The sequence below is a fragment of the Cricetulus griseus genome, chromosome 3 (genome assembly GCF_003668045.3).
Source record: "Cricetulus griseus strain 17A/GY chromosome 3, alternate assembly CriGri-PICRH-1.0, whole genome shotgun sequence".
Lineage (NCBI taxonomy): Eukaryota > Metazoa > Chordata > Mammalia > Rodentia > Cricetidae > Cricetulus > Cricetulus griseus.
The window spans coordinates 92,494,755-92,518,506 of record NC_048596.1 but is presented as its reverse complement, the minus strand read 5'-3'; the positions used below and the strand labels follow the sequence as shown (position 1 = coordinate 92,518,506).

Genomic DNA, 23,752 nt, shown 5'->3' with positions numbered 1-23,752 from the left:
GATAGTGCATTGAGTGTCTATAGATGTCAGTGAGGCAGATACTAGGGCCAGCTGGACCCTGACATTCTCTTTTGGGTGGGTCCTTAGAGGTCTTATGTGGGATTTTTTTGTTGTTGTTGTGTTCTAAATGAAGCTAACTAGGGACCAGTGGTGGTGTTAATCTTGATCTGCTCTTATACCATGGCAGGACCGTCGGATAGAGGAGCTTACAGGGCTGTTGAACAAGTACCTAAGGGTGAAGGAGATTGTGAAGGCAACTCAGGGTAAGAGGAGGAGGAACCCCATTTTTCCTGAAAGTTATTTCATCTACTGTGTTAGAGGCAGGAGAAATTCCTTTGTCCCTGATTGGAGATGTGTTGGAGAGCTGATCTGTGTAGACTCTTGAACGTGCAGATGGTGATTCTTAGAAATTTCATCAAATGAAACTTCTAGGGACTGCCCAAGAAAACAGTGATCAATTTTCGCTCTTGAGAGTCCTCCCCATGACGGGGTCTTCAGTCGGTCTTTTTGGGATCTGCCTTAGCAGGAGTCACACTGGGTCAGTCAGAGCTCTCATGGGCCTCAGAGCTTGTGTGTTTGTTACAGGATCTGAAGTTCCCTAGAGATACAGACGATAACTTGGAGAATTTCATGAGTCTCTAGGTACCCAGGTTGCCATAGAAAGTCATGTAATTCATGTTTATCACCCAGACCAATGCAGCATATAAACACTGTGTATATTCATATAAGCACAGTGATGCACATGTGTCTCGTGCAATGGAACTGCAGATCCTGCAGGAGCAATTACTTCACACAGGAGGGTTGTTTGAAGATGTCTGATTCCGGCTGAGTTACTGACTCTGTTTGGAAACAAACCTTGTCTCTGCTGGGGTAGGAACTGACTGGTTCCTACCCAAGGAATCTTCCAGGCTCCGCATAAATGTCTAAGCCTGTTTTCTCTAATTCTTTGTGATCTTGGGCCAAATGCCTCATGGGACCCAATTGCTCTTGTCCAAGAAACAAGGTTGGAGGCAAGAAGTGGCTTACCTGTGTTCCAGGGATGAGCTTTGACTTTAAAGTGACCATTGTGCCATCTTTTGATTGGATATCCTGAAGAATTTTCCCAATCACACTATTAATGTCTCTTTATGTAGTAATTACTTTTTTTGTTCTGATCAAATACCCAACAGGAAGCATGATAAGGGAGGAAGAATTGATTTGGCTCATTTTGAAGACAACAGTATGCCATGACAACAGGAGTGTATAGGGACTCCTCGTATTCTGATTGACCAGGAAGTGGAAAGACTAGACAGAAATGGGCTGCACAGTAACCCTCAAGGATTGCCACTTAGCCCAGCAGCCCATGTCCTCCAATGAGGCACTACCTTTGAAAGGCCTCCCAGTCTCCCCAAATAGCAGTGCCAGCTGAGAACCAAACAGGGACACCCCATACTCAAACCATAACACTTCTTAGTCTTTTTGTTTTTGAGACAGGATGAGTCAAACCCCCAAGCTAAAGCGATCCTCCTCAGTATTTGTTAATGAAGAACAAACACCATGAGGATTTTGTGGTATGAGTTTCTAAGTCTCACAATAGTGATTTACTGCCATTGTTTTACTATTTCCAGGGCCTTCAGAGAGAACCATCTCAATCAATGAAGATGAAATGGAGGGAAGCTTCAGAAAATGGAACCCCACAAATAAAAACCCCGAGGAAGTATTGAAACAAGAGGTAGCGCACCTCCTCCCAAAGTGTGGGGTTAAGTTGTCCTTGGCAGCTTGCCTTGACCAGAGAGGCATCTGGCAGGCACCTGTCCATTATGTGTCTTAACTTATGAATAGTTCAGTCCAGGGAATGGTCCTCAAGCTTTGGCAAGAAGGTTTAGGGAACAACAACCCAGGCTGAGGTCTGAGCTCTGGCTAGAGACAGCATGGTGGGCACTGGAACTCTAAAGGGCAGGAATTTTCCTCTTTAATTGACTTTCTGTTTATCTTTCCTCTCTGGCATGTAGCGCAGAACAAGGGTAGTGTTTTGGTTTTGTTATTTATTTATTAAGAATTCTCCAGAGTCTGTAGTCATGACTTATTCCCAATAGACTTCAACATATTTGATGAACAAGTGAATCCGTCTTGACCATGTAGAGACACAGGCATTTTCCACATCAATGTTTTCCTGCCTCTCACATGCCTCTGTCATCCCCTCTAACTGGCTCATGTAGTTTGTTCTCTTTGATTTATCACTCTCTGGAACTTGGTTAAACACAAATAAACAAGTTCATAGATGGAGGTCTTGATGGGGGTGGAGGCTACGCCAGGGTCAAAAGACACATTAACTCTAGAAAGATCAAAGTGAAAATGATTGTCTGACAGTCCAGCTTAATCATTTCTTTAAGGAAGAACCAAAAGTCATCCAGTGAGCCTCCCCCCTCCCCACATTATTGACTCAATGAAAGTATATTAAGTTGCTGGTGGTTATAGCTGAGCTGTAATCAGGACTTGCTCAGTTTGTCTCGTGGTCACTGACGTGAGCAGTGTGCATGGCTCAATTCTCATGACAGCCTATATGGGCTCTTACTTTACTACAATACTTTACTACAGTTTCAGAGAGGGTGAGTAATATTCTCTAAGTAACACTGTAGGTAGAGAGCAGAACAGGGCTACAACCTGGATCTGTCTGACCAGCAAGCTCTGGATTTTAATCCCTGTGCTGTGATGAGATTTTCCTAGAGAAAGCCAGAAAGACCCGAGGCTCGAGGAGAGAGAGGTTCTGTGGTCAGTGCATCAGTGCAGACTGAACTGTGTTCTGTCATCCCCATTGGCTCAGGCTCACCCTGAGATGATGTTTTCTTTCTTACCTTCCTAATGGACCCCTTCTCACCTCTCCACATCCAGCTCCAGTGTTCTCCCCTCTGAAGCCATGTCAGTCTGCCCATGGAGAGGGAAGTTTCTTCCCCAACTTCCCGAGTTATGTCATGTCGTTGGTGTCAGTGCCACAGCAGTTGTCATAGTTCCTTTATCCTTGCTTATTAATCTGCTTCCTGGTGTGTGCTATGCTTCATTCCTAATATAGAATTGGCAGGCTACAGATGGTGTGGACACCTGCTGAGTGACTGTGTCACTAGGGTCCTCTCAATGAAAGTCACAGAATTTGACTTTGGCTCACATAAACCAAAAGGAGGTGTTTTAGGTAGTGTGGGGCAGTGACCCACTGAATAAAAGAAGGTAAGAGACAAGCTATGGAAGGACAGAGGCAGTGAGGTTTTGGGAGTCTACTGCTGGGACCTAGACTTAGGTCTAGATCTTAGGGACAAAAAGTGATTAGACCCTGGTGGCTTCATATGGCTAGTGTCTTTCAGAGCTTAGTGTATTACTGGATCCCTGATGAGGATTTCTTGAAAGACCAAGACATCCATAGAAGTAGACCTGCCACAGCTGTAGCCAGGGAAGGAAGTATTTTTCTCAGAGCAGTCATTAAGGGGAAAGTTTGTTTCCCAAATGGTAACTGCCTTTCATTGCTGCTCTTCTGTTTGTGAACCAGGTGTCACCACGAGGCAGCTCTCCCACGCCAGGGCCACCTCCTTTGCCACAGAAGTCATTGGAGACCAGGTAAGAAAATTGATCATCTTCCTCTTCTTGGGGTTCATAAGGTGACTGGGCAGGTGTGGTGAGCATAGCCCCAGGGTTCTGGGCAGTTTCAATCCTCCTGGCTATTGAGGGGATTCCTCAGCCTCTCCTGTAGGCTGAGAGTCACTGGCATTGGGGAAAGACCAGTCAGGGTACTTGTTGGCTATCATCCCTCCATTTCCTCTGTGGCCCCTGGTAGCATTGCCCCTTTACTATGCATTTGATGTCCTTGTCAGAATAGCCCCTATGAAGACATGGGTCCCCTGAGCTGACTGCTCAGGGCAGATAGAGCTGGGATGGAGGGTTGGAAGATCCTAGGCAGTCCTTCAAGCTGTGGCTGGCTGGTGTGCTTGCCTCCTCTGAAGGGAGGTGCCTGCATCTTCCTGCCCAGATTACTTTTGGATTTAAATGCAAGCCAGCACCAGCATTTTTCCTCCACTTTGATTTTGTAGACACTGGAGTTCCTCTGGGAGACCCAGTAGTTATATAATACCAGTACTGCTCACTGTTGGGCCAGGCTTTCCCCAAGCTCTTAACTTATATGTGGGTTACCTACTGTGAGGGTGATTTATCTGATCTTTACTCCGAGCCTAAGGCAGGAAGCTGGTTAAGCATCTGACATGCTGCATGCATGAATGACACCAAATGACTCCTTCCATAGTCACTATGATTCCTTCCTTCTGTGTTTATCCAGGGCTCAGAAGAAACTCTCCTGTAGTCTGGAAGACTTGAGACATGATTCTGGGGATAAGGTCAGCTCATTAACCAGCTGTGCCAAGTACTGAGTTACTCCTTTAGGCCCAGCACAGTACTGGATGTGTAGGTGGGCACCAGCAGGTTTTGGGGAACATGGGAGCAAGAATAACCAGGTCAGAGCCATATGTCACATCAAGCCAGAGAAGATCATAGGATTCTGGCCTCATCTCCCCAGTGTACCTGGGATCTCTGCAGGAGTTCTGAAGAAGGAGGAACGTAGGTAAAGGGGTGGTTTCAGGAATACAGCCTGGGATAATCTAGAAGATTAGAGAGGTAGCTTTAAAAGAGTCTGAAAAGATCCGAGGAGGGCTTTGTGGTCCCCTGTGTAAGAATGGACTTGACCATGTGACTGGGCTCAGTGTTGGAGGCAACGGTGAAAGGCTTTGAGCTTAGCAATGACTGAGTACCAAGTCCTGTCCTGATGGACCCTCTGGTGAGCCATGCTTTGTACTGTGCTCTGATCTCCATCAGAATAACATGGTAGAAATCCACAGAAATTGGAGTTGAAAGGAGCCAACCCTCAGCCATATGCCTCTTGCTGCATTGGTCAGATTTCTGGCACCTGCCCAGGATATCTGTTCAATGGCTAAGACAGTGGCCTGTTTCCTGCTATGAGTGGTGATCCTCTGACATGAAGGGTGGGGCAATGTACTTCTTCTCAGGGCATCAAATGTAAACAGGCAGGTGGTTCTGAGCTGCTGATTTGGACTAACACAGCTTTCTTTTTCTCCTCATGTTCGAATCCTTCATGTCACTCCATAGTGTGTCGATGGGAACCAGCTGTCCCTGGTGGGAGAGCCCAAGGTACATTCATTCATGTTTTTATCACCGTTCCTTGGTTGTAATGTATTTTAACAAGGTACAGCTTTTGTAGCCTTAAAATACGTTAACTGTAGGAGTTAAGAAGGAATGAAGAAAAGAGAAATGTCATTGTGTGTAGTCCATATGCATAATGCACTCTCTCTGCCATTATCTGTGCTGTATCGTTTATCATGATTACCTCTGCTTTGTAAGCTCAGAGAAACTAATCTTTGATGAAAAAGGTTAGGCTTAGTTACTCTATAGAAGGTGTAACCTTCTGCACAGAAGAATGTTGGCAACACTCCTCTTCTGTGCTGAGATGCCACAGTTAAAAACACAGGTGTGCACTCAGTCTGCCCTCAGTGAACAACTATGTTATAAAAACTCAGTTAGAACCCATTTTCTCCTAGAATACTGAAGTAGCAGATGATTATTGTTCTAGGCTGGTAGACCAATATTGCCCCCATCGCACACTGAAGCTTCATATAATTAGTGTCAGCCCTGCCCAACCACTATCTGTAGCATTGTAAGGGGAATGTACTATGCATTGCTCTTCTGTCTCCTCTGCTTTCCAAAGTAGACACAAGGCTTCACTGCATGTGCCTTGAGAAGGCTCTTTATACTTTCACATCACTATGGCAGAATGGGGGCATTTCTGTTCTTCTAACTCTTTGTGGAAGGAAGACCTCATCTGTACCCTCATAGCTTGGTAAAAGGCTTCTCTTCACTTCTGTACTTATGACACTCAGGGTTAGCCAGCCATTCCTTCAGCCATGGAGATTGTTGAGCAAATGTCTGTCTGCTCTTCTATCCTAATGCTTTGAACACACAGTGTCTTGTGTTTTGTGGCCTCTGGGACCCAGCCATCACTCTTCTAGCCTCAGCTTCAGAGAAGCCATTCGCACTTATCTCTAAATAACAGATATAAGTGACCACTTAACTTCTTTGGGTATGCAGCTGGTTCATCATTCATGCTTTAAGACAGTGAAGATGAGTGATGCAGGAGTGCTTACAAAGAGTACACATTCCAGGTTGAAACTAGCTTTCCCCCGCCTTTGATCATAATTACAATCTTATGAAACTTCACTTAGCTCACCATGACTACCTCTTCCCTCTACACACACCACCTCATCCCAGCACCATCCCATAGGTACTTAGTTTCCCCACAGCATCTCCTTACTTCGGTGCCTGGGCTTAAACTAAGGCTTTTTATGCCGGAGTGTTCCTTATGTCACAGTCACCCTTGCATTCTAACTGCTAGCCATGTCTCCTGTACCCCTGACTTGTTCTCCTGTGGAATGAGTCAGTCTCTTCCACTCCCAACACTAGAATTGAGCACCTCCAGCCCTCTATAAATGCTTTCTTCTCAGACCTGTCATTGTCTTCCCCTATATGTGGGTCAGCAGACTTAAAAGCACTCATTCTTCAGTAGATTCTTTAAATTGCACCCTGGGACAGATAGGCCTGATATCCTGGATGCAGCCTGTGGTATGCTTTTCTGGATCCAGGGTCTGTTCTCCCTGATTGCTGGCCTGCTTGGACCTGGCCTATTGTGTTTTCTATGCTTGTGTTTGTCTGCTAAAGGCTGTTTGCCAGGCTCTGTGCATATTATTTTCAACTAGCCCAAGGGAGGAATTGTTATCCCCCTGTTCGAAATGGCCAGAGGGTTTGAGAGGTTAAAAAGAAAGGGCTTTACCTCTCCATGCTTGGCAGGCCACCCCTCTGTTTTGATTTAGAGAAGTTGGCTGATAGGTTCTGCTCTGTTCTTTGGCTCTCCACTGCTGGGGTTATTCTCAAAGACAGGAAACAAGACTGGGGTCAGGTATTCCTATTTCCTTCTTGTCCTGCCTTGACATGGCACTTCTTTCTCCAACAGTGAGTCATTCCCTCAGCTTTGCATCTTGGCTGAAGCAGAGCTCGGAGGGCCCACTCCATTGCCCTCTGTTCCTTATAGGTCTGGAGCCTCACTCATCCTTGGCTTAGGGAATATCTTCTTGTACCACAGCTCTTCAGCATATTCTCTGGGTGGTCATGGTCAGGGTCTTTCTGCTGTCCTGGCCTTATACTGGGGGACCTTATATGGTGATACAAACAAAAACCCATATTGAAAGTCCTTCCCCATTTTGCATTTCTTACGGAATATAGAACTTGGTCTCAGGCTCTTTGATTTTCCTAAACAAAACAAAACAAACAAACAAACAAACAAAAATCCCAACAATTTTATTGTATCTGTGCATGCCCATTCATCAGAGGACAACTTAGGGTAGTTGGCTTTCACCTTATCCTTCACTGAGTCAAGAGCTCCTCTCTTGTTTCTGTTGCTGCCTCCTCACTGCAGGCTAGCTAACCTTCAAGTTTCTGGGAGATTGTCCTGTCTCTGCCTCACATCCCATCACAAAAGTGCTGGGATTATAGACATATGCCACTGAGTCTGGCTCTTTATGTGGGTTCCTGGAATTGAACTTGGGCCACTGGGCTTGTGTAGCTAGCACCATCTCTTCAGCTCACACATTCTGTTTTGACTGCACATTTCCCATGGTCTGAATCTGACTAAGTATCAGAATAATCCAAGACGCTTGTTAAAAATACAGACTCCTGAAGTGGGTGTGTTTTCAGAGGGGCTGATTCCCAGGGCCAGGGAGGAGCCTGAGAGTTGGTGTTGTTTTTGATAGTGCCTCAGGTGAGAGTGAGGCAGCTGCCAGGGGATGAGCTAGCCCTGGAAAGCTGCTGGGCTGGTCCACATGTCTGATCATGCTGACCGCTCTGCCCTGCAGGTCAACACAGGCTTGAAGATGTCATGCTTTCATCGCTGGAGGTTCTGACATGTTTACTCATGGACCAGATTTCTTTAACAGTCGTGTCTCCTCTGTCCATATTTCTCATTTCTAAGCTCATCTGTGGAGGCTCTTGTCAGTGTGCAGTGAATGAACTGAATTTCAAACATAGAAGCAAACTGAATTCAGAAATGCACTGCTCACTTGACTTGCAGTGAACGAAGCTTCAAAAGGCGTCCTGGTCTTGGCAGTCTCCCAACCCCATTCTGACTTGCCAGTTTTAAAATTGGTTCTACCTCTCATATTACTTTTCTTCTGGGTCCAGTCAAGTGATCCATGGTTGAGTCTCTTAGTGATGTCATCTCATTTTCTCTTTATCCTCACACTTGCAGTGCATTATGTTTTTCTCAGGTTTGTAGCATTAGTGATCTTCATATCCTTCTTGACAGAAGTGCTAGTCTTTCTCTTTAAATCACTCTGCTTCTTTGGGGTTTCATTTTATCCAGGATCCAACCACCAGGCTTGTTGCATCAAAGTGTTACCTCAGTGAGAATGATTCTAAGTTCCTAGTGGAACTGGGTTGGATTGTAGCCTCCAGCCCCCTAAATGTATACCTAGGTTCTTGCTTTGTCTTAATACGATATTGGACAAAAGAACTATTATCACAAGACAGACTTTTCCTGCTGCTATTTCAAATTTAGACTCTCATATCACTGCTGTAGCATGGCCTTCCATCAGTCATGGTTCAGTATCATCTATGCTCATGGCTAAGCCCTTGCAAGAGATCTGCCTTGGTCTGGTGTAATTAAGGGTCTTAGCAAAAGCCTTGCTTTCCTCACAATAGGAAAGCAAGTATGGGGAGAGCAGGGAAACCTGGACCAGACTACCCTTGCTCTCCTCTCCCACTAGCAAACTGTGGATTGTGTTTTTGAAGAGCCCAGGGAGACTATATTCAATGACTATGAATTCATTGAACCTCTAACATGGGACAAATGGCACAGGGCTCTTTTTTTGCAAGCAGTTACAGTCATCTCTGGATTGGGGTTTGATGCCATCTCTGTTTTCACTGTATAAGTAAATCTTTACCTTTCTTCTGGACTAGGAGAAGCGATCTTAGAAGGATCTTTGAGACAAGCTAAGTGAAAAGTGACTCTTGCTGAAAGGGTTTATGCACACAGATTTCCTGATTGGTTTGAGCTGAAATCTAATGTTTAATTTGGCATCTCTCCTTCCAATAGGACAGCTCTTTCCTGGCAGAGCAGAAATACCCTACTTTACCTGGGAAGCTCTCGGGAGCCATGCCCAATGGAGAAGCTGCCAAGTCTCCTACTGCCTCCCCGCAGCCTGACCCTTCAGGCAGCAGCTTGCTGAAGCTGAGTAAGTGTCCAGCCCCTGGGTTGGTGGCCTCGGAAACTCTGTCCTTAGCACTTACTGTCACCATAGCTATAACTGCAGCCCACGATTAGGAATTTAGGGGTTGTTCCTGTGCAAGTTGTTTCCCAAAGTGGCTCCACTTTTAAAGATTCCCTGTCTGGAAAAGCTGTTTCCCAAGTTTTTTACCTCCCTTCTCTCCTCTGTCCATTCTTCCTCGAATCCCCACCATTGCTTTTGTTCTCTTCCTCTTAAACATCTCCATTTACTCTTCATACCGTTTTCTTCATCTGTCATCCTGGTCTCTTCCCCCATATCTGCCTTTGATACAGCCCGTGTTACCATTAGGCCAACAGTATACAGGCTCCCAAGTTAGAGTATTTCAGATTTGGTCAGCAGCAGAGGATTTGATGTGGTGGTCTAGGAGTGACTGTTTTGGTTTTCACAGAGTTCTCCTTACCTATTCCCAATTCATCTACCTGTCTATTCTCTAGGCCACCTAAATGTTTTAGTTCTCAAAAATTCAATTCTGCTTTGGGCTTCCATAGCTCCAGATAAACCCTTAAATAACTGTGTTCAGTTATACTCAGACTGTTTTGAGTCATTGTAGTGTGAGTCCTGGCATACCTGTGCAGGGGCTACCTATAATGTAGAGTATTCCCCTCCCCCGCTGCTGACCCTTCCTCAAGGCCCATGGACACCTCAGCTTATAAGGAAGTGGCACCAGGACCCTTTGGCCTGATACCTCTTCTCAGCATGCTAACCCTATGGGCCAAGCTTGGTCACCCTTTGCCTTGTCCTTTGTGGGATTGTTTTCCTTTCTGTTTTGAGTTTTTTCTCTTTTGCTCGATGATACTCTTTTTATTTCTTTGCTTCCCCGTTACTGTTGGGCTGGACTTTGGCCTCTCTTGCTTCTTCATGTGGCTTCTCTGCTTCTGGGTTGCTGGAGATCGCGGCTGGAGTGTCAGTGCTCCCGTATTAGGTACTGTGACTGTTCCAGGTGAGGTAGAATGTGAGAATTCCTTTGTTTTCCATTTCTAATGCCCTGCCCACATTCCAGAGTCTCCCTCTGATGAAATAGCCAGCTCCTTGTTTGAATGGTCTACAATTACTTGGACCCCAAAACCTTAAAATTGAAGACATTAAATCACCTCGATTTGAAACATTGGCCTCAGCAGTTCTTAATGAGAGGCCTTGGAGGCGCTTCTGAGCTCTTTTGGCTCCCAGTACCGTGGGATGAAGCTCTGTCCTAAAAGCAATACTGGGAAGAGTGGTCTTGACTCCCATAGAAGGATAGCTCTGCTCTTGGGGTGGGGTTCTGAAGGTCCCCCTCACTCTCATTCACATACCTTTCCATCCTGCCCACCTTAGGAGAAACAGAAAGTGGCTGGGAAGATACAGTCTTGACCAATGAACTCTCATCTACTTCATCTGGTACTGAGTCAAGCCCCCAGTCTCCCCTGACCCCAGATGGCAAACGGAGCCCCAAAGGCATCAAGAAGTTCTGGGGAAAGTAAGTTGGTGGCAATGGTCATAATCACATGCTTAGACAAGACAGATACTGTATGTGTTCCTGCTCCATCACACATTTGCATAGCTGCAAAGCAGAATGGTCACAGTCAGAGAGAAGCATGTAAGTTACTTTGCAGAGAAAGGTGCAGGCAGGCATTAAATAGAGCTAGTTGCCACATGTCTTTCATTCTAGGTGTCCAAATATCCCACATACCCTGCTCCTATTCGCAGCTCATACCCAGCCTTCTGGAAAGGCACAGATAAGACTGGGTCCTTCTTTACTTAGGAGCCAGTCTATGTCTCAAAATCTCTTAAGACCAAAAGCTGAGTACTTGCTCATCCAACTGATTCGTTCTTCACAGGGACAGAAGCTGGAGTCTCCTCAAAGGCATCAGCCTTCACTTTGATCCTGTGAGGAGTGGCTTTCATCCCAGAGTTAGGCTTAGCATTGAATCTCAGAGTCTGGTGGAAGCACTGTTATAGGTCATCTTCCTTGGCTTCGGGATAGGAACTGGGAAGGGCATTGTGTAGAACCATAAGCCTGGCCTTGACACAGTGTCTTTGGTTTCCTCTCCATGCAGAATCCGAAGAACGCAGTCAGGAAATTTCAACACTGATGCTCCAGGGATGGCAGAGTTTCGGCGAGGTGGGCTCCGGGCAACTGCAGGGCCAAGACTTTCAAGGACCAGGGATACCAAGGGACAGAAATGGTAAGGCTCTATCCAGCCCATCTGCAAAGAGCTTTGTGAAATCCTCACCAGAATACAGCCTCAGAGGCTAAAGGCAGGAGTCTTTCATATAAAACTTATCTATTGCCCACACTCACAGGTACTGAGGTAAAGTATGAGACTCCCTGCAGCTGGACGGGGTTGGGGTAGGAAGGCAAAAAACCAGAAAAACAACAAACCTGACAAAAGCAACTCAAGAAAGGAGCTCATTCTGGCTTACAGCCTACTATGATGGGCAAGGCAGGGCATCAGGAGCTTGAGGTGGCGGGCTGCTCACATCTTCAGCCAGGAGGCAGAAAGAGATGAGATGAATGCTGATGTTCAGCTAACTCCTTCCTTTTTATCCAGCCTGGGACCCAGCTGATGGGATGATGCTGCCTAAATTTAGGATGGGTCTTACTATGTCTATTAACCCAACCCAAAATCTCTCACAGAAGTGCCCAGAGACTTGTCTTCTAGGTGGTAACAGATCCTGTCCACTTGACAATATTAGCCATCAGAAAGGCTGTTCATGGCTCTGCTCTGTTGTCACTCATTCTCAGTGATGCCTTTCACATTGGACTGTGAAGCTCTTGTGAAGCCAAGCAGAGCAGACTCTGGAATCTCAAAGCTTGGTTGCTATCACTGCTTATCCACCCCTAACTGCAAGCTGCACACTGTTACATGGCCTCTGCCCTTCCCTCCACTCCACACTTGTGAAATGGGGATTGAAAATAAGTATTAAAGATTTTATGAGAATTATGTGAGCTACTGTACATCTAACCAGGCATCAGCCACATGGCCACTCAAGGGTCCGTATCCTCTTGTCTTTGGAGAGTCTTGTGGCATCCTGCATCTGCCAGTATTCCTCATAACTACACTATAGCAAACTGAGCTGAAGGGGGTTGCTAAAGTATGCATGGCATGGACATAAAAATGCTGAGTTTCCATCAATTTGGAGCCGAAGAAAGCTTATCTATATATTCCATTATTAGACATTGTCATTTACCTAGCAACTTTTCTAATTTAGACCCTTTGTTTCTTTACAAAAGTAAAGGTACAGAAAGCTTCAGTGTTGTGTCTCTAAGGATTGAGTGTAGCAGGGGAATCTTTGCTCCTGGATGGAAGAGCATTTATAAGACCAGCAGGCATTTCCCTAGCCAGTTTGCTGTGCTCCTGTCACTCCAGGCCCTGGTGTAGTAATGTCAGGCACTCCCTTTGCCTAAGGAAGGAGCTGCAGGGCAGGGGCTGATTTGCTGGAATATCTTTGTGACTTGTTGACCTGGCCAATGGTTGATGCAGGGAAGAAGAATGATGAGGTCCTGGTGCTTGCTCTGTTTGTCTTTACGATACCTATGGTAACAAATATGAATTGTCCCTGTGGAAAGACTGTTATTACCTGTAAGGAGAATATAATTACACACCAGTGCCCTCTGCCATGTAATTTGTAGTTATTTTATGCATAATCTTTTACAAGAAGTTGCCACTAGCACCAATTTTTTTTCCAATAAAAATTAATGTATTTTGACAAAGTTTTATATAGGAAATTTCAGATCATGGAAAAACAATTTTTATATTTTCATTCCCCCAGGTAACATCTTATTGACTTTTATCTCATGGCACACTATGTAGAGAGACTGTTGCCACCATAGCCTTACCAAAATGATTCATCCAAGTTTTTCTCTGTTTAATTTTCTCTACTCTTAGAGACCTCCACAACTTACAGTTTTGTCAGTTTAATTTTCACATTTGGTGGTTTAGTTTGTGAATTTTCTATATTGTGGGCCAGTTTAAATTAATGTATTTATTATAGATTTCTGTTCACATTCTGCATATTGAAGTTAAGCCATGTCTGGTAATTATGGGTGAGAGAGTTTTGGGGCTTGTACCAGATTTTACTTTCATTGATGATACTTCCATAAGTGAAATTTTTATATTTATATATGACAAGGTTCATTGATTTCTTTGTTTTTGTTTGGGTAACAGAGTTACCAAGCTCAAAGCCTATTCCCAGTAATACACTTCCTTTCAGCAAGCCTGTACCTCCTAAGCCTCTCCAAACAGCACCACCAGCTGGGGACCAAATATTCAAATCTGAGTCTATGTGGCACATTCTCAAATTTTGTACATTTTCCAAGTTGATATACTTACTGAGAGCATTGTCCTTCAGGCCTTTGGCATGGCACCAGGAGGCATCTCTAAGCAGATGCTCCCTACTGCAGACACATATATGATTTCCCTTTCCTTCCCATACTCACTGTCGAAGTCAGATTCATTCAAAAGATAAAGAATCAAATTTCAGAGAAGATCCAATCAGAGTATTGAGCCAGGTGCTTCGAAACTGTTTAAACACTCACTGCTGACTGTTCTTGCCCCCACTTTCTCTTATTCTAACTCTGAACCATCCTTTGCATTGGATGATAATAGAAGACGTAGCCATTTTGTATCAGAATTTTACCTTTGTTAGTCGTACTTTGATAAGTGAAATTTTTCTACTTATGTATAATGGGGTTCATTGACTTCTTTGTTTTTGTTTGGGAGAACAGAGTTTAGTCAGATAGCCAGGCTGGTCTCAAACTTAAGATTCCCCTGCCTCATCCTCCTAGTTGGGGAACTGGCTAAGGGGAAGCTGAGTTAGAGAGCCAGTTAGTTTGTACTTACGAGGCTTTAAGCATATGTGATCCAAGGCACCTCATGTTGTATGTATTTAGTTTGGCTTAGTTGATCAGCTATCCTAATGTACAGATGTCTTCCCTGGTTACTCTTCCTCTCCATTGAGCTAGTGAGTTGCCTAGCTAGCATGCTAATGTGAAGGTACAAATCAGAGGTCATTCCCTAGAAGGAATGTGGCTGTGGCCTCTGCACTGGGAGTATGGGATAGTGAAAAAAAAAAAAAAAAAAAAAAAACAGGTTAATATGTACAAAACCAGAATCGAGTCTGGACGCTTCTTACAGTCATCAGACACGAAAAGTCCTAAGCAGGAGGTTTGGTTCTCTTGGATGTTTTGTCAAAACAGAAATCCCCTGCTGTCAGGAATGTGCTTGCTAATAAAGTACACAATTGTGAATGTGCCCAGTGCTCTCCTTGGCCTTGGGAAGTAACACATTTGATCACCTTGGTTACATTCCTTAACTGCAATTTGGAAAGGTGTTTTGGCATCTTCTCTTCTTAGAATGACTTTTCTAGTGTGCTCAGCCTTGGCCCTGGCAGAGCGGATGGGAGATCCTACCTCTGAAAGATGTGGAGTTGTTGGCTTTGATACTGTAGGGTGGGGAGATGTACAGAGGAGCAAGTGGGAAGAGCCTAAAGATAAAGACAGCTGTATCTGGATTGCCTTGAAAAGTTACAGAACAGGAGTTTTCCAGTTATAATCACGGGAGCACTTACTTCCCTCCTTCAGAATGGAAATGTCCCTCTGATACATAGAATATTTCCCTCAGTTTCCAGAAATAAAAACGTGAATGAACTGAAAACCTATAAACATGGAGAGCAAAAAGAAGTTCTCATGTTAAGAAACAAGTATAGGGCTGAGGGTGTGCTTTAGCCAGTAATGTGCCTGCTATGAAAGCATGAGGACTTGAGTTTAGATCCCCAACATCCTGGTACAAACCAAGTGTGGTGGTACATGTCTGTCTGTAACCGTAGTGCTGGAGGGAGGGGAATAGAGATAGCTATCAGCCAGTCTAGCCAGTTGGTGAGTTCAGGATTCCTTGAGAGGCCCTGACTCAAAATGTAAGGTAATATACAGTGCATACACATGCATATGCCCACACATGAGTGTAGCATACCCTTCTGCACGCACACACAAAAGAAACAAGTTAAGAAGGTGGGTATAGTGGTTCATACTTCTATTGCCAAAAATTCAAGGCCAGTATGAACCACAGGATGAGGCCTTATCTCAAAACACTAAAAGGAAACAAAGCAAATTTTAAGCCAAAATGCCAGATCCCATCAAGAGCAGTAAAGGCAAGAGATAGACTTTATACAGAAGTGGCGAAGAAAATTGATATTAATATAAAGTGAGTCACATGAACTCACTGTAAGAAGGTTGTCATTTCTTGCTCATTTTATATACTGTCCTGACATCAAAAAAGATATCAATAAGTCTGATGCCCCTGCTGGAAGGACATAGACAACACACCACTTAAGGGGTCTTGTCAATTTCAAAAGTGTAAGACTGGTTACCACACTGTAAAACTTGAGCTGTGTAGTAGTATCCTTTATATATTACTTAATAGAAATTTTCTGAAATATCACAATGGTTCTGAAAATGCACATGACAGTGCCAGTTGTAAATTGTGTCGCTGATGCTGTTTTATTAGTTCTTATAATAAAAAAAATGAGGGCTGGTGATATAACACTATTGTAGAGTGCTTGCCCATCCCTGGTGCTGCAGAATGGTGCACACCTGTAATCCTAGAAATCCTCATTTGGAGAATGCAGAAGGATCAGAAGTTCAAGGTCATCCTTAGCTACATATTGAGGTCAGTATAAGCTGCATTCAACCCCATCTCAAAAAAAAAAAAAAAAAAAAAGATAAACATTAGCAGTCAAGCCAGAAAATAGAGTGAAGTTCTATTTCATAGAACGTATTACAGAGCTATGGGTATATGAAGAAGTGGTCAGAGTCCATACCTTTGTGAGAGTGAAAAAGTACTACAGAGTTATATTTAGGAATTCATTTAACATTTTTTAAATTTTGTGGCAGGTTTCATTATGCTGAATTTGTGATTTTTTTTACAATGTTTTCTCAATCCAAATATTCCCTAACTCTATATTCATATTTTATATTTTCTATACAGAGGTTACCCCAATTTGTACAAATTGTAGCCTTATAAAATCTGGATCTGCACCTATTTGAGCCTTGCTGAAAACCAAGCTCTAGGCTAGGAGTGTTCAGTACTTATCCCAGTATTTATTCTAGAATGCTTGTTTCTTTATGATCCTTTAAGGAATTCTCTGTATAAAGACAGCTTATCCAGGTATTCAAAAAGTTCTTAAAAATCATTCCTGGATGGTAGGGGTGCAGCTGGCCCTAGGCATCCAGAACTTCTGTGTCTATTGAACTGAACGAGGCTGGACAATATAGGAAGTCCTACAATGGTTATATAAACTGTACTAGATCTGAATGGACTTTTTCTTTGTTACTACCTAACAATAAAATGGTAACATCTGTACGTGCCGTTTGTGTTGCATTAGGTGTGACAAGTAATCGGGGTATTATTTAAAGAATTTGGGAGGATGTGTGTAGGTTATATGCAAACATTACATTTTATATCTGGGGCTTGAGCAGCCTCCTGGAATCCACCCTCCATGCTTACCAGGGGAGAATTGTTCTCTGCTAGAAGGGAATCTCTCTGAATAACTAGTGTCCTAGATCCATAATCCCCATTTATATTTAAAACTGAATATGAAGTTGTTTTATCCATCCTTTTCCATAACTCAGCTGGGACTTCGAATCTGCCATTGCATTCACACTTCAAATGAAACATTGATGTCCTTAAGAATGGATGGTTCTTGTGTATTTAATACCTAGGTCTTTATTTATTCATATTTCCTTTTATGTTGCTCAGTTGATTGTTGCAGCTATGTTGCCCCACTGTACCTCTACCTATGCTGATACACAGCCAGAGTGTCATCCTTCTTCCGCAGCACTTAGAGAGCTGATGATTCTAGTTGGTTTGGTGGGGATGTACTTCATTGTTTTAATAAAAGCTGTGGTATCTATATGGCTAACTGACATTTGCATGTAATGCTTATTGCATATTCCAATGACTGGGTTCTTGTGGGTGTCTAGGTGGGAAATCGTATCATTTGAAAAGAATTGAGTTCCTTATTTCTACTTTTCTAAAGCTGTTCCACTTTTATTCATTCTTAGCTGAGTAATCTCTCCAACTGATGTTATTAATCAGCACTGATAGACACAGCATGTATGTTGATTATAATGGAAATGCCCCTGGTATTTCATTATAAATAAGGGACTCACTGCTGTAAGTTAGAAGAGGTTTGGCTTGGATTTTTCCTCTTTTTTGTGTTAGAGAATGGACTGTCTTTTCATAGTTTCCCAAGCAAGAGTGTTGAGTCTTATGGACAAAATGATTTGATCATAGGTGTTCAGTGCATTTCTGGACCTGTGTGCAATAAACAGGCCCCTGGGGATGATGGAGGCTACCCCATGCTCCGAAAAGCTGCAGTTGAAACATAAAATTTACAAACATGGGTGGGCTGTGCTATAATGCTGTTCACCTTGTTGGCTCTTCTTTTAAAAAGTTTTTTCTGTGGCCTTGTACCGTACAAAGCCCCAGGTTCCTTATAACAGAAGTGTACTCTTCCTCTGCTTCCCAGTGATGCTGATGACCCCCTAGCCCACTATGCAAAGCCCCAGGTTCCTTATAACAGAAGCACACTCTCTTTGCTTCCCAGTGATGCCAATGCCCCCTTTGCCCAGTGGAGCACAGAACGTGTATGTGCGTGGCTAGAGGATTTCGGCCTGGCTCAGTATGTGATTTTTGCCAGACAGTGGGTGGCATCTGGCCATACACTACTTACAGCTACCCCTCAGGACATGGAAAAGGTAAGGGTTAAGCATGACGAGAAGCCGCCCCTCTTTTCCCCTAGGACAGTGCATAGGGAATAGTGCATGGCTAGGTGGTGGTTTCCATCTACTCCATATACACAGAGGGTGGGCAGGGAAGCCCGAGATTCCCTACTGCTGCAAGTTAACATCTCAGGGCACTGTGAAAAGATCTACCACCACCCTCAGGCATCTCCAAAATGACATGATATCCTCTGAGGACAAGTTGTCTGCCAAAAGTTCATGTGTTCATCTTTTGCTTTCAGGAGCTAGGGATTAAACACCCCCTCCATAGGAAGAAGCTGGTCTTAGCAGTGAAAGCGATCAATGCCAAGCAAGAGGAGAAGTCTGCACTGCTTGACCACATTTGGGTGACACGTAAGGACAGGCATCTATTTATTAAGAATATTTCTGGTTGTTCCAAAGGGCAAAAGAATTTCCCATTGAATGTATGCCCCAAAGATGGCAGCCTTCTTATGAAAGACGGTGGATTCCTAATGTTTTGGAATAAACCGAGAGCCTCAGAGTGATCATTTGTTGCCTTTCCCCTTGGTGCCCACATTGACTGTTCTTATGAATCCTTAACACATCTGTTTTTGTAGGGTGGCTTGATGATATTGGCTTACCCCAATACAAAGACCAATTTCATGAATCGAGAGTTGATGGCCGAATGCTGCAATACCTAACTGTGGTGAGGATTTTCCCTTGAGTGTTTCTGTTGTTCCAGTGAGCAGCCAGTCCAGGTGTTCCCATGATAGTTATTTTAAACTTGATTCCTCCCCCTTCCTCACATTCTTATGGAGTATTGCTGTTACATAAGACATGCCAAATGCCAGAGTACAAACCGTGGTGGTAAGTGGAGCTGTTGAAATGTCCATGAGCACCTTTCTGAGATGTGGAAGCCGTGTCTGTTTGGTCAGGAAAGAACTTATGGGATTTTTGTCACCTCAGAAACTGGCTTGTCAATCAGAACCTTTGTCTTCCAGAATGATCTACTTTTCTTAAAAGTCACCAGCCAACTCCATCATCTCAGCATCAAATGTGCTATTCATGTGCTACATGTCAATAAGTTCAACCCCCATTGCCTGCACAGGAGGCCTGCTGATGAGGTGAGGGGCTGTACTAGCTGTCCAGGTGGCCCCAAGTCAGGACACCTGGAATATCATGTCTGAGAAAATGAGGATGGCACCGTCACAAAATGGACCATGGTACTTGAGATTCTGGTACCTGTAAGTCCCCTATTGCCATTAGACACTTTATGTCTAATGGTAGTCACTAAACCCTGATCCCCCACCCTCACTCAGGGTAGTCTTTCTAAGTCATCATAATGGCCCAATGGTTTGTTATGATGTAAAACATGGGGGAAAGGAAAGACAGTGTGGAAACATGGTGTCAGAGTAGACAGAGAAGGCAAGGTCCAGGGGATCAGAGGGGACAATGTTCCAAAGTACTAGACAGTTCAGAGTGTGTTGCCCTCCTTGCTGGTATAAGATTAACTAGCCTTCAGCCTAGACATATAGGATCTTACTAGAGGGGAAATAGTGTCCACAAATGTAGAGGACCACATACGAGTGGTACACATCATAATGTTCTATAAACTTCAGGACTTCCTAGTGGGGCCCAAACTGAATGCCTATGGATCACATCGACCTTCTCTTTTGTGGGTAACTGGCCTGACTCTGGTTCTTTAGGGATTTAAAATCCCTACATTTGCCTTTTGTCCTCTTATTTCCCTGCTATTGAACACATAAATCTTGCAAGCACTGACCCTTTTGAAGCCCACGGGCCATGTGAAAATATATAAAGATTATTATATTTTACAAAAAAAGACTTACTTGTTATTTTTGTGTGTGTATATATGATATGTATGTAGGTACTCATAGAGGTCAGAAGAGGGTATCTGATCTCTTGGTTGTGAGCCACCAGGAGTGGGAACTGAACCTAGGTCCTCTAGGAGCAGTAAGCACCCTACACTGCTGAGCTGTCTCTCAATACCCAGCTGCACTATCTGGTTGTGGATTCCCTTAAAACATTTACCCAGGCCAGGGAGTACTTTTACTTAGAAAATAGTTAGCTCATAATTGAATCTTTAAAATTCTGTTGGATCACTACATAAAAACCCATATGTCTTCATTTGTTTGTACCAAAATTAGCCAAAAGGTTAGAGCATAACAGAATGATGAAGTCAGATATTTAAGTATAAACATTGCAGCAAATTCAATAAGATACTGATTTCTTAGAACTGGGCAGGCTCTCGGGCAAGTGGCCTGGTTGGCCTGGGTTGCAAGGCCTAAGAATCTGCTGTTGTGGTGAAACATCTGGGACAAGACTCTGGAGAGCTGCTGGCCCCACAGAGGACAACACGGAGCCTAATTTCTTCATTCTCCTCCATCACAGAGTAACCTTTCTCCTTCAGAAGTTGTGCAGTGGTCCAACCACAGGGTAATGGAGTGGCTGCGATCTGTGGACCTGGCAGAGTATGCCCCCAACCTTCGAGGAAGTGGTGTCCATGGCGGCCTGATTGTGAGTGCCTCTCTGGGCCCGCCCATGTACTCTGGTGTAAACGGGGTAGTTCCAAAGCTATAGTTCCAGCCTGGATTTATTTCTGTGGCTGTGTTAAAAATATGCTGACGAGAAGCAATATAAGGGAGAAGGGGTTTATTTTAGCTAGATTATAGGCGTCAGTTGAAGTAGCAGGAATTCGAGACAGCTGGTCACATGATATCTGCAGTTCAGAGGAGAGCATGAACACTTGAGTGCTTCTGCTCAGTTCCTTTCTCAACTCTTACACCACCCGGCAGCCAGCCTACGCAGTGGTGTACCACCCATGTTCAGGACAGGTCTTCCCACCCAGTCAACCCAAGTAAGAAAAATCCCTCACAGTCATGCCTGCAGGCCAACCTGATCTAGGCAGCACCTCCTGGAGACTCTTCCCAGGTGATTGCACTGTGTTAAGTTGATGACTGAAGCTAAGCTTCATACTTTGTAAGGGTCAGGCATTCTAGTGAGAAAAAACGACGAGGCACTTCATCTGAACCATTTTTATAAAATTTGAAACCTCAAAGTGTTTCTGGTTGAGCATTACTGTACCTTACAGAAAGAACCAAGATGGTTTCTGCAAGAGTTTCCTCAGCTCCAGTCCAGAGGGTTCCAGTTAGGCTGGTGGTTGCATTAGATCCATCCTGGAAAAGGCAACTCCACCTGTTCCCAGATGAACACGGGGGCTGGGGAAATGAGGGGGAGGTCACCATATGTAATATCCTGATTGTCATGATATGATCTTTATCATTATTTAGCTCTGTCAAGTATCAAGGCCAGAAAGGAAGTGTGGAGGTGGTGGCTTAGATGCCATCAGAGAAGACTGGAAAATAGGCTTATCAAAGAGGCCTGTTCCCTGCTAGCCTGTGAAGATGAAGTGCTCAGTCAACAAACATGCTAGTCTACTTAAATCCAGGCCTCACGCTGGGGAGACAGAGTAGGTGGGACACAGAGCACAGCCTATGTTCCAGAGGCCCAGGAAACAAGTTCTTCCTGTCCCAGCTCCTCCCACCCAGGGCCTTCTATAGTAGCCACCATCTATGTTTGTCTGTGTTTCCTCCTTAGATCCTAGAGCCACGCTTCACTGGAGACACCCTGGCTATGCTTCTTAATATCCCCCCACAGAAGACACTCCTCAGGCGCCATCTGACCACCAAGTTCAATGCCCTGATTGGTCCTGAGGCTGAACAGGAAAAACGAGATAAAATGGCCTCGCCAGCTTACTCACCTCTGACCACCACAGCCAAAGTCCGGGTGAGCCATCAGAACCGTTGTGGGTGGGTCCCTGTGGCCTGTCTTCTGAGCCTTATTTCAGCATCTGTTAGTTCAGTGTCTGGCCCAGACCAATGAGTGCAGCCATGATGTTGAGGAGCATGCTTGGCTTTTGCTGTAGGAGTCTGTTCCTGAGGTCTGTTCGTCTTTATTAGATCCATTCCCTCCTTGGCCTGACTCCCAGGCAAACAGCACAGGTTTCTGTAAACTGAGACCATGTACAGGAAGTAGCTCTTCTGGAGAAGCTGTTCTCTACCCCAGTTCTGCCAAGCAGATGAGTACTGGGTTCCCTTCAGACAGGCCCATCTGTGTGCCATAATGCCCCAGGGGCTTGCCATCTTCCCAGCACTGGATGTGCTCCCATAGCAGCTGGTCCTGCTTCATGTGTTCTACGATGAAGCCAGCACACAGCTGACCCAGTATCATCCAAGCACCTGTCTCATTCTCTGGTCTCTCTGAATCCTACAAAGTTCAGCCTGAGTGAAACCTTAGTCTGAAGCTAACTGCAGGCCCACAGAACTCCAGAGGCAGAGCTGAACTCTCCCTGAGCAATCATTGGTGCCTATGGTCTAGCCAAACTTCCTGTCCACATAGCTCTCTCTAAGGATGTAGGACAGGTAGTATGTCCCCAGGAGCCCAGGAGAAACAGCATGGGGTGGGTGAAACTCAGACAAGGAAGAAGGCCAACCCAGTGCTCTCCAGGGTCCAGAGGTCCTCAGGGCTCTGGGTATTCCTCACTCTTAGTGCAGAGGCTGTGGTGAGACAAGTCCCCTGCACTTGACTTCAGATGCAGACAGTAGCATTCCAGGGAACCCTTCAACCTATCTTGGGAAATAGGAATTCACTTTGGGACCATCAGGCCTGAGTTTTGGGCACAGCCTTGGAGGAGCAGCTCTCTGCGGTCAAGGTTATTCATCTGTCGGCTTTGTTTCAGCATAGAACATGTTATCAAAACCCCTGCTTCCCAAAAGCACTTTCATTTCTTTCTTCTTGAGCTAGCTCCCAAATGTGTTGTCAGTCACGTCTGTACCCTGACCTGGAAGCTCCTACTCATCCATCTTGCATTTGCTGTTTCAGCCCAGGAAACTTGGATTTTCACATTTTGGAAACATGAGGAAAAAGAAGTTTGATGAATCTACAGATTACATTTGCCCCATGGAGCCTGGCGATGCGGCCAATGACAGCCACAGGGTCTATGGTGTCTATAGGGGCCAGAGTCCCCTTGATAACCATGAACTAGATGGGCTGGACCAGGTGGGACAGATAAGCTGATGCCAGTCATCTGCCTTCTTTTTGCACGGAGCGCTTGCAGTAACACCGTGTGTCACCATATAACTGCACTTCACTTCTGTCCTTGTGCATGTTGTGCAGAAAAAGCAATTGTGTACTTTTGGGCTGGTCTCTCTACACACCATAAAGATGGTCAGGATAATGCAGTTACACAGCTACAGAGAAGACAGACGCTGGGGACTATAGCCAAATGTGGACTGAGGGGAAATCTCCTGAAGATACTTGTACATATTTAGTCATTCTTAATATCCATATTTCAGCTGGCAGGCCCAGACATCCTAGGCAATCTGAAGAGGCCCAGCTCTCAGACACTGCCCCTATGCTCCAGTTGAGGAAAGAATTCCAAGTGCCTTAGGCCGGTGGGCCACAGAGTCTTGGCTGAGATCAAGGGGACAACAGAGTATTGTGGGCCATGGTGTTAACATGATTTGATTGTACCTTACTATGGGTGGCCATTTCTTTCTGGAAATAAAAACAATATTTATGTAGAAAGTATGAAACAGCTTTAATTTTGTTGGGGGAAGAAAGCCTGACATGGCTGGAGGTAGGGTGA

General features: G+C 44.6%; 1 protein-coding gene across 2 annotated transcripts in view; it reads left to right on the top strand.

The window, feature by feature from the left end:
- Positions 1-23,752, top strand: part of Ppfibp2 (PPFIA binding protein 2) — an 81,196-nt gene that overhangs the window by 54,579 nt on the left and 2,865 nt on the right. Inside the window, exons 8-22 of one of the 2 annotated variants that reach the window (XM_035442296.1) lie at positions 188-263; positions 1,608-1,711; positions 3,518-3,585; positions 4,298-4,355; positions 5,122-5,163; positions 9,173-9,311; positions 10,677-10,818; positions 11,399-11,527; positions 17,949-18,099; positions 18,366-18,477; positions 18,702-18,790; positions 19,086-19,208; positions 20,497-20,622; positions 21,703-21,891; positions 22,987-23,163. In XM_035442296.1, coding sequence (XP_035298187.1) covers positions 188-263; positions 1,608-1,711; positions 3,518-3,585; positions 4,298-4,355; positions 5,122-5,163; positions 9,173-9,311; positions 10,677-10,818; positions 11,399-11,527; positions 17,949-18,099; positions 18,366-18,477; positions 18,702-18,790; positions 19,086-19,208; positions 20,497-20,622; positions 21,703-21,891; positions 22,987-23,163 — 1,725 coding nt within the window. Of the gene's footprint in view, positions 1-187; positions 264-1,607; positions 1,712-3,517; positions 3,586-4,297; positions 4,356-5,121; positions 5,164-9,172; positions 9,312-10,676; positions 10,819-11,398; positions 11,528-17,948; positions 18,100-18,365; positions 18,478-18,701; positions 18,791-19,085; positions 19,209-20,496; positions 20,623-21,702; positions 21,892-22,986; positions 23,656-23,752 lie in introns of those variants that run through there. The other variant, XM_035442295.1, reaches the window with a different exon arrangement.